Raw genomic sequence first — 11,139 nt, forward strand, 5'->3', positions numbered from 1 at the left:
TGGACGGGAGCTGTAGATCGCCTTCCCGTTCCATGCATCCATGTGATCCAACCACCATAGGAGTTCCGATCTGGCTTCTGTGGACAAAGAAATGAGTTCCGAGTACGTGAGACCTTTGCGAAGATGAAACGCTTTTAGTCTCTGGAGAGCCCTGTAATGAAGCGGGCCTGGAAAAATGGCCTGAATCGATGAAGACAGTAAGCCCACTATCCTGGCCAATTGACGGAGAGCAATCCGGTCCCGACGAAGGACCTTGCGAATCTCCTTCTTGATCTTGGAGATTTTTTGAGAAGTGAGATGTAGCGTTGCATCCGTCGTCCTTATCAGAAAACCAAGGAAAGTCATTTCCTGTTGAGGGACTAAGTCTGATTTCTGGGTGTTGATGATGAACCCAAGAGATTGAAGAAGAGATATGGTAATCTGAAGATGGTGCAGAAGAAGATCCCTGGACTGATTCATTAAAAGAATATCGTCCAAGTAAATTATTAGACGAATTCCCATGGTGCGAAGATGTTCTACTACGGGTCGCAGGAGTTTGGTAAAACACCATGGTGCTGAGGAAAGACCAAAGGGGAGTGTACGAAACTCGTAGACCTGATCCCTCCAGAGAAACTGGAGGAATCGACAATGTGGAGGGAAAATTGGAACCAAAAGATAGGCATCCTTCAGGTCCAAAGTACCAACCAGTCGTTCTGTAGAAGAAGGTCTCTCAATAGATGGATGCCCTCCATCTTGAAATGTCTGTAAATCAGCCATTCGTTGAATGAACGAAGGTTGATGACTGGTCTGAAACCTTTGTCTTTCTTCTCGACCAGAAAGATGTTGCTGAGAAAGCCGTTTGGATGAAGAGAAGATGGAATGATGGCGCCTTTTAGCAGCATAGCCTGTACCTCTAGATCTATGAGCTCCTGGTCTGCGTGTGAAAAAAAACAGTGGACGAGGTCGCAAGAGTTGAACGGGGGAACCGTAAAACTCTATGCGAAATCCCTGAACAGTTTCCAGAACCCAAGGATCTGATGTGAGAGCCGACCAGGCCTGAAGAACCATAGCAATCCTTCCCCCCCAGACGTACCGGAGAAATGATGGAAAAGCTTACCGTTGAATCCCTTGGAGTTGAACTGATTGCCATCACGTCCTCTGCCTTGGCCTTTGCCTCCACGGGACGGATAGAAGGAACCTTGTCATCCGTCGTTCTATCCAGTGTTCCTCCTGGGCTGACCCTTATTGAGGCCTTGCTGGAACTGGCGGCCGGAAGAGCGACCCCTGCCTCTGCCGGCCCCGCCAAAAACCTTCTTTGGAAACATCTTTTTCATTGAAGCTTGTGCTTTATCTAACACGGAGAAAGTTGCCACAAACTTCCCAAGTTCTTTTACAAAAGGGTCACCGAACAAGGCACCTTGCGCCACTGAACCTGCCTCAGAAGAGGATAACTCACCAAGCTTGGGATCAATTTTTAGTAAGAGTGACCGGCGACGCTCCGCAGAGAGAGCACAGTTGGCATTGCCAAGGAGAAACATAGCCCTCTGTGCCCAACCCGCTACGTCATCAACTGGGAGTGGCATACCAGTCTCTTTGGAACGTTGGGCAAGCTCAATGATCTTCTTAAGGGGACCTACAACGTCCAACAACTTGTCCTGACAAGCTTTCCAGGATCTATCTATCCCTTTTTTAGGGTCTTTAACGTATTTGGCAAAAAACGTGCATAATTTTGGGTCTATCTCAGGAGTGGCCGCCACCCTATTGGGAAGAGACAGGCGCGGACACTCCGAGCGTAGACGTAATCGCACGTCCTGAGAGAGCGGTTGCCGAAGTTTAGCGGCTACATAGTCTGGCGTAGATTTCTCAGGAATCCACTCAGAGGAACGGGGTCTGAAAATAGTGGTAGGGTCAAACATGTCTGGGGGAACCAGGTCACCTTGACCACAATCTGAGACATTCGATTTAGGGCGCCAAGACCTACTAATATCCGACATATCTTCGGAGGATTCATCCTCATCGTCATCAGCATAGTCATCCTCGTCATCTACTCCCTCTAGGGGAAACCCTTCCTCCGGGTCAAGGTCCTGGGTGGTAGCACCACCAATATCCCCGGGTGAGTCGTCCCCCCGGAAGGGTGCGCTTCTTAGCATGCGCGCACTCTTATGAAAGACCTCTGCAAGTCTGCTGAAGCCTTCCAGGTGCCCCGCGCCACGCTTCTTGTCCGTGCGTGGAGGTACAGAAAGTACGCCACTGGGCCCAGCCCCACTGTCTCCCAAAATGCCTGAACCGGTTTTAAATACGTGGGCAGACAGCTTATTGACACTGTCCTGCAGAGGTGCCAGCGCCTGGGCAATAGCCGAAGACAGGAGTCTGTCCACCTCTGCAGGAGGGCGCAATAGAGGCTGTTGAGGCTGTTCAGAGTCAACAGCCACATAATCATGTTCCTGATGAGACTGCATTTGCGCAGAAGACTGGGCACCCATAAAAGGAAAAAAAAAAAAAAAATTATGAGGGGGGTTCCCCAACACAGGCACCCACAAAGGCCACACAAAGTAAAATGTGTTAAAACAATTCGTCAAACTGTAAGTGACTGAGAAGGCCAAATATTAATATTATAGAAATCAGTCACCAAAATAATATCCTGCCGCTAAACAGCAGCGTCAGTGTGGGGAACGAGGCAACAATGCAAAAGCGAAGCGCCAAGCCTCTGCGCGTGTTCACGACAAGCGCGGAGAAAGCGCTGTGGAGAAAGCCGCCAGAGACCGCGCACGCACGAAACAGAGACGCTCGGGCCAGAAGCCTACCGCGTCGGTAAAACCATTCAAGAACAGCTTGCAGAGCAAGGCAACAATCCCAATAATATAATGAAAACCAACAAAAGCTGTTGCAACAATATTCTCAAACTGCCACGCCACAAGAATAAGCTGAGAGAAAAACAGGACTTATCTTGACGCGGCAGCAATGGAGAAAGAGAAAGGACTACCGACGTGGGATTCCTTTATGCTGTTGTATGGACTGTGATTGGTTAATGCGCTACCATGACTACCGCTGCCATGTTGGTTAGGGTAGTTCATGGATGATGTTTTTTCTTTATTCTTTTAACGTGCTGTCCAATAAAATGGAGAAAGGACAAGCAAAATACTCGCCTCCGCTTCCTGACATAGAATTGGGGAAAAATACTCCGGGAACCCATACATTGGAATGAGGGGGGGACAAGGTGGCAGAGAAAAAGAGGTGGAGTCATGAGGGGTGGAGATTAAAAAATATAGTCTGTTCAGTAAACTTCTACATTTATTTAAAAAAATTGGCAACATACGTGACAGTAAATCTATTGTAGATTACTTAATTGGTCACAAAGAGGCTGTATTTGAAAATATCTACATGGTTAAAACACCTGCTGCAGAGATCATTGTGTGCTCAGAAATTGTGTGCGGATTATAATGGAGTTAAATCAGCCCTGCCAAGTACCACGCATCAGGGGTAAGACAAATGCATCTTAGTGCAGGTGTGCGCATAACCGCACTAAAAGTCATGCATATTAGAGCTCCTGGTGCCGACGTGTGCACTGAGGAGCTGCATTCATTTAAGCAGTCAACGCGCTTCAGGTTTCTCTATACTGCTGGTTATCAGTGAATAAACAAATTGACCTTGTCTTTCTGGGTCACTGTAGCTGACTTTGCAGTGCATCATGAAAGCAACATTGCCCCTTGGTTCGGCCCCCCGCTCCCAAGGGGAAGGGGGACAGTGGCTGGACCAGGGGTCTCAGTGGAGGCCGCCCCCGGGAAGCAGAGCCCGAGCACCAATGCACGGCTTGGCTGGAGATAAGGGAAGGGAGACAAGGAAGGAGAAAGACCGGTACCGCCAGATAATAGGACTGGGCCAGCTCAGCCGTAAATCTAGGGTTAGGAATGTGGTAGGGAGGTAGGGGTATTTAAAGGTGGGCACCGGGGAAAAGGCCCTCTTTCGCCGGGGAATTGTGTCAGGAGAAGACCCGCCCACCCACTCTCTGAGGAACAAGATTTCTGGAGGAGGTGGGGGGGGCGGACAAAGGGGTGAGATTTGTCACAGAGGCATAGTGGACTTGCAAGAGGTCCTTTGTTTCTGAAGAAGGGACAGCAGGCAGTACTTACAAAGCGATCCAAGAGGAATACAAAAAAGCAGGTTGCAAAGCAAGCATAGACCGCAAAGAGGGCAGTCAGGACCCAGGGGGTCATTGGCAAGATCCCCGAGCCCCTGTGTCAGGTGAACCGGAAGTAAACAATTAAGAGGGTACGCACCGGAAGTGAAGAGGCACCGGGCTGGGGTAGGAACAAACGCTTACCCGGAATGAAATGTGTGGACACCGGAAGTAAAAGGTCACCCGGCCGGGTGGGAACCGGCTGGTTACCCAGGAGTGAGTGGGCACGGGAAGCAGAAGGGTCATCCGGTTGGGTTGAAGCAGGCACTTACCCAAGGAGTGTGTGGCAACCGGAAGTAAAAGGTTACCCGGTCGGGCTGGAAGCAGAAGCTTGCCCGGTGTGAAAGGAAAGGGTGCGTCCCCAGGTGATAGGTCACCTCGGCAAAGATAGCTGCACTGTATGTAGGGCACAGTGCAGAGCTAATGGGGTAAGGACGGTGATAGGTCACCTTGGCAAAGATAGCTGCACTGAATGAAGGGCACAGTGCAGAGCTGATGGGGTAAGAACACAGGCTCGCAAGACAAAAATAATGGTGTGTAAAGGATTGGTTGTAAGTTGGAAATGCCTAATCAACTGCGACCTCAATTCTTCCATAAAACAGAAACTTGTGTGGTCTGAATTTATTGGGATTCGGGTGGTGCGACCATGTGGGGGTGCCTCTGCTGTGCCCCTTGGTTCGGCCCCGCACTCCCCAGGGGTAGGGGGATAGTGGCTGGACCGGGGGTGTCAGTGGAGGCCGCCCCCGGGAAGCAGAGCCCGAGCACCAATGCACGGGATAGGCTGGAGATAAGGGAAGAGAGACAAGGAAGGAGAAAGAGTGGTACCACCAGATAATAGGGCTGGGCCAGCTCAGCCGTGAATCTAGGGTTAGGAATGTGGTAGGGAGGTAGGGGTATTTAAAGGTGGGCACCGGGCACAAGGCCCTCTTTCTCCGGGGAATTGTGTCAGGAGAAGACCCGCCCACCCTCTGAGGAACAAGATTTCGGCGGGGGGGGCGGAGAAGGGGGTGAGATTTGTCGCAGAGGCATAGGGGACTTGCAAGAGGTCCTTTGGTTCGGAAGAAGGGACAGCAGGCGGTACTTACAAAGCGATCCAAGAGGAATACAAAAAAGCAGGTTGCAAAGCGGGCACAGAGCGCAAACGGGGCAGTCAGGACCCAGGGGGTCACTGGCAAGCTCCCTGAGCCCCTTTGTCAGATGAACCGGAAGTAAACAATTAAGAGTGTACGCACCGGAAGTGAAGAGGCACCGGGCTGGGGTAGGAACAAACGCTTACCCGGAATGAAATGTGTGGACACCGGAAGTGAAAGGTCACCCGGCCGGGTGGGAACCGGCTGGTTACCCGGGAGTGAGTGGACACCGAAAACGGAAGGGTCATCCGGTTGGGTTGAAGCAGGCGCTTACCCAAAGAGTGTGTGGAAACCGGAAGTAAAAGGTTACCCGGTCGGGCTGGAAGCAGAAGCTGGCCCGGAGTGAAAGGAAAGGGTGCGTCCCCAGGTGACAGGTCACCTTGGCAAAGATAGCTGCACTGAATGTAGGGCACAGTGCAGAGCTAATGGGGTAAGGACAGTGATAGGTCACCTTGGCAAACATAGCTGCACTGAATGTTGCGCACAGTGCAGAGCTGATGGGGTAAGGACACAGGCTCGCCAGACAAAAATAATGGTGTGTAAAGGATTGGTTGTAAGTTGGAAATGCCTAATAAACTGTGACCTCAATTCTTCCATAAACAGAAACTTGTGTGGTCTGAATTTATTGGGATTCGGGTCGTGCGACCATTTGGGGGGTGCCTCTGCTGTGGCTGGCGTGGCTCCTGACACTTTAATGTTTAGCAAACGCAAGGAGATGATGGACTGAGCGTGGAAACTTTTCAGACACTCACTCCCAGTCACAGATCTGGGTTGAATCTATAATCGTTCTTTAGCGTTCTTCGCCACCTCAGTTCAGACCCAGCTATATGCAAATCAGTCGCGAACCTGTGCCTCATGGGAACAGTACAGCCTGAGCTGCCAATTATATTCTCATGCTTTTGAATTTTGTCCTGTTGGTTGAGCTCGGAGTCTGTGTTTTGCACACTGTATATTTATTATTTTCAAATATCTTTATTGAATTTTATTTATACAAACACAAGCAAAACAGCGCATTTACAGCGCTTATAAAAATGAATACCACTGTCCTTTATTAACTTACATAGACACATGCATGTCACGTTATGAGACAGATGGGCAGGAACAATTATATAATAGGCATTGTCAGCACAAGACTGAGGTCTGCGCCTTATTACTAAATTTGCTTAGTGTTGCCTCTAGTCACTAAAATTTCCTCACAGTATGTTTGTGTGTTCCGTATTTGTTACAGCTGTTATCCATGATGTCTGGCTAGGGATAATGTGGTTCGTTGAATACTATATGTCACTCCGTTTATGTTGTTTATTAGCTGTTTAACAATTAGTAATGCTTAATCCTAAACATATAAATTAAAAAAAAAATATTATGAGCTAGGAAAGAAAAGAAAAAGATGCGTGTGCTAACTAATAAAATATCGAAGAAGGGTTTACTAAATGTGAGGGAGTGGGGGATTCCGCCATCTAGTCTGTGCTACTGTTCGGTTGGAACATATGTGTTGCTGTAAGTGCACTCAGCCCAATATTTTGCCATGCGCATCCTCAGGGGGTAATTGTGGTAGCTTTGCAGTTGCTACGTCTGGGCACGGCGTCAGTCCACCGCCACGAAGCATATCATGTCAGGCATGGTGGGTTATGTTAAAAGATAGAGTGCTCAGTATTTCACTAGCTAGCAGTTGCACCGCCATCTCTGGCTGTCTGTGGGGACATATCTTCTCCCTCACTATCTTGGTGTATGAGCGTATGGAGGATTGCATCCCAGTACTGCGCAATATGATACTTTCGGAGCCCTGCAGTTTCTTCTCTATGCAATGTAGTGCTTTTGGCTAGTGCCCAGACCGCAAGGGATTTTTCCCAGTTGGTTTTTACTGGTGGATCTTTATGTTTCCATCTTTTAGTGATGAGTCATGTTCCTCCTATTAGGCCTAAATCTTTGAATCTAGAGGTAACTTTGTTTTATTTTTTTCGTGTGTAGAGTCCTAAGATACAGACCTCCCATGTGCTCTCCAATGAGAACTTAGTGCACCTCTCAAGCGCCTCCACAACCGCACTCCAGTATGTTTGGAGTTGGGCACAGGACCACAGCATATGCAGAAGATCAGCATCCACAAGCTGGCATCTCGGGCAAATGATGGTGTTAATGTTGAAGTATTTGTTGATTTTGTCTGGGGATAGGTATGCTCTGTGTATTATATATGTTTGTATGAGTTTAAATTTAGAGCTTTGTGGTATGTAGGATGAGCCTGCCAGAATCCTGTCCCATTCCTTATCCATCCATGGCTGCCCCCTGTCCTCCACCCATCTCACACGCAGTTGAGTCATCGGCTTCAATGTGTGCGTGAGAAGCGCTTCCACCAGCCAGTGCATTATGTGTGAACCCTCCCCCATAACGTGTAGATAGTGTAGGAGTAGGTGCGTTGGTAATTCATCTGTGCTGTCTCCCCACACCGCCGTTAAAGATCTGACAATTGGAGGAGCTTTGCGCGCAACCAGATGGTCGCGTGAGCACAGGGCTCCCGAGACCCACGTAACCTCCCGAATATATCCTGTCACTGATTCTGTTCGCTGTTGACGTCTTCGTGTGGATGAACCACAGGAGAAGCGAAAACTGAAATTTATTTCCCGATCAGACCACGGAGACCGGAGTTGTAGCGCTGGAAAGTTTGCGGCCTTCGCCTCTTGGATCCCCGGCGCCCGAGTTGGCATGGTGCCCAGAGTGCAGTTGAACAACAACGGCCTAAGGCAGCTGAGACACTCGGTCTGGTTCCACTTTCGCTTTAGATTTTTGTCATCTGGGTTGGATCCTGGGCCTTGGGACGCCTCAACCGCTTCGAAAGCTTGTATCCTGAGCGGTACTTGGGCGTGCCGAACAATATTTGGAGTTTTGGCCTTGGACTGCACCATAAATTGTCTTTTTGTCCATTTTTGTCCCTTCGCCTGAGGGCCATTTTGGACTTTCGCTTTCTCGACTCCATACTGCTCTAGTATCTTGGTCGACATCCCTTATAGTTGGGTGCTGTCTATTGCTTTCTGGTTCGCCTGCTTGTGTCCCCCCCTGCTCTTGATTTGGATAATACCTGGAATTATCCCGAAATGGCGAACAAATCGGAGGGGGACAAACAGAGGTTGAAAACCACCAGACGAGGTGGCTATACCCAAACCAATGTGATGGATTGCTACGCTCAGGTTAAGGGGTCGCCCAGTGGACCTAGCCGACCGCTGGAGGAAGCGGGGGGTTCATCGACTCCGGCAATGGAACCGACATTGCAGGATATGATGGCCGCCATCGATGGTATCAAGTCTTCCCTCGGAAAGCAAATGGAGACCCTTGCTCATAAGTTGGATACAGTGGCGATTGACGTTAATTTGATCCGTACGGACCTTACAAAAACCAATGAAAAGGTCAAATCTTTGGACATAAAAACGTCGAGCTTAACCACTGATGTCGTTGACCTGCAGACCGAGGCCCGTAACCTGAAATCCTCCAATGACTTTGCTATCCGTCGCCTGGAGGAATTTGAAGGGAGGGCTCGGCGGAACAATGTCCGCATAGTTGGTGTTCCGGAACAGGCGGAGGAACAAGCGGCTGACCTTTTTGTTGAGGACCTTATCGTCAAACATCTAGCCCCCAAGGGACTGAGCAAGTTTTTTATGGTGGAACGGGCCCATAGGATCCCGGGTGGCAGACCGAAGGTGGGAGCCCCGCCGAGGCCTATGATAGCACGGATTTTCAACTTTCGGGACAGAGATGCTATCCTACAGGCTTTGAGGGCGGGTGGACCCTTGAAATTTGAGAATTCTTCTATCAGTTTCTACCCGGACTTCACGCAGGCGGTCCAGAAACAGAGGCTCAGTTTTCTGGGGGTAAAAAGAAGACTACGAGATATGGGACTCAAATATGCCATGCTTTTCCAGGCCAAGCTGAGGATCGAATACAACAAACGGGTTCACTCCTTTGATAAGCCTGAGGTGGTAGCGGACTGGTTAGACACTCTGCCGGCCCGACAGGGACCAGAGAGTCAGCCTGGTGGAGCAGAGGGAGGACTTGGGTTGCAGGAATGAGTGCCATTTGTCCAGTCTCTGGGGACATTTGTGGGATTGCTACTGTGATGGTTCCAATTATGATGTGCATCTAATTGTTGTTTGAACTGGGGTTGCGGGAATATCGGTGGGTCTTTCTCCTCCTCAGCTTTACTTTTCGTAGTTTAGTTTAGATGTGGGGGCGACAGGCACACTGCGAGTTGGGATGGCTCTTTAGTCGTATGCAGTGGTGCAGGGTGGGGGTGTTGTAATGGGTTGTTTTAGTGGGGGTGTGCTGGTTTTCTGGTTGCTATTTTTGCAAGGCGCTCTATTGCTGGACTTTCTTATTGATGTGCTGGACTCTGCTTGGGGCTGGATCCTCTTTCTCTTTCATGATGGGGGTAGGGGGTTGAGGTTGATGAGTTGGAATGTTAACGGGCTGGGGGATAAGATTAAGCGTGGGGTAGTACTGCAGCTCCTGAAACGTCACTCACCTGATGTTGTTCTACTGCAGGAGACCCACTTGGTAGGGAATACATGTCATGCCATGAACAGGAAGGGGTATTGTCTAGTTGCCCATGCCGGGTTCTCCTCTGGGTCCAGGGTGTTGGAATCCTTATTAAGAACGCTTTCCCACTTGAGGTAGACTCCACGGTCCTTGACGATAGGGGAAGTTATGCGGCTATTTCGGGTCAGTGGGAGGGCCGCACGCTTTCCCTGGTCTCTGTCTATATTCCTCCTGGCCTACAATCTACTACCTTTGCTGATTTGGGACGGGTCTTGCTCGATCTTCCCGGGGGGTCTCTGATACTGGGCGGGGATTTCAACGCTGTGGTTTCTGGTTTGCTTGATAGACACCCCCCTAGGGATCTAAAGGGGGCGCTTGGATGGCTACCTGATTTCATGGACACTCTGGGCCTGGTGGACTGCTGGAGATTGCTTCACTCTGATCAGCGGCAGTATACGTTTCATTCGGGCGCCCATGGTAGCCTCTCTAGGATTGATTATGTGTTGGTGCCGGCGGCACATGCGTTTTGTATTAAAGAGATCAGGCATTTGGCCCGGGGTATTTCCGATCACTCCCCGCTGTGGCTTCGGCTGGAATTAACACCGGGTGCCGAGGGAAGGGTAGCCCCGATTAACCCTTGGTATCTTCGCAGTCCCAAGACCCGCAGTGTACTTGTAAAGGCTTTGGAACACTATTTCCGGGAGAATGAAGGTTTGGTTTCCTCCGCGGTCTCCTTATGGAAAGCGTTTAAGGCCGTTATTAGGGGTCAAGCTCTATCATTGATTGCTGGAGTCAAGAAGCAAAAAGAGGAAGAAGTGGTAAAGATAGAGACCGAGATTGCTGATTTGGAACTAGCGCAAAACGGGAGGTGACCCGTTCTAGATTGCATGTTCTGCAATTGAAGCAGCTGGAATATAAGATGTTGGTGACGGAAGCCGCGAAAGCTCTTAGTCGGGAACAACAGGGGCGTCTTTATGATGTTGGTGACAAGACAGGCAAATTGATAGCATGGTTGGATAGAAAGGATAGAGCGAGTCATGTGGTACCGGAGATTGTGACAGTGAGCGGAGCTACTGTGACAGACCCACAAGAGATAGTGGCGTGTTTTGCGGATCATTTTCATACTGTGTACTCTTCCGTGTCTGATAGGCCGGAGGAGGACTCGTGCTTATTGTTACGAGATATTGCCCTTCCGTGTCTCTCTGTGGAAGACAGGGAACTTATGGATGGTACAATTACTGCCGATGAGGTGGCGTTAGCTATGCGCTCCCTACGTTCCGGTAAACCGATGGGTCCCAATGGTCTGCCGATAGAATTGTACAAACTCCGGTC

General features: G+C 49.7%; 1 protein-coding gene across 1 annotated transcript; it reads right to left on the minus strand.

Moving 5' to 3' along the window:
- Positions 1-893: 893 nt before the first annotated feature.
- On the minus strand, positions 894-2,454 carry LOC147724283 (uncharacterized). Its single transcript, XM_086966989.1, has one exon. The coding sequence runs from the start codon at positions 2,436-2,438 to the stop codon at positions 1,194-1,196; it is 1,245 nt and encodes a 414-aa protein (XP_086823115.1). The 5' UTR covers positions 2,439-2,454; the 3' UTR covers positions 894-1,193.
- Between the last annotated feature and the right edge of the window lie 8,685 nt (positions 2,455-11,139).

The sequence above is a fragment of the Lissotriton vulgaris genome, chromosome 4_1 (genome assembly GCF_964263255.1).
Source record: "Lissotriton vulgaris chromosome 4_1, aLisVul1.2, whole genome shotgun sequence".
Classification (NCBI taxonomy): domain Eukaryota; kingdom Metazoa; phylum Chordata; class Amphibia; order Caudata; family Salamandridae; genus Lissotriton; species Lissotriton vulgaris.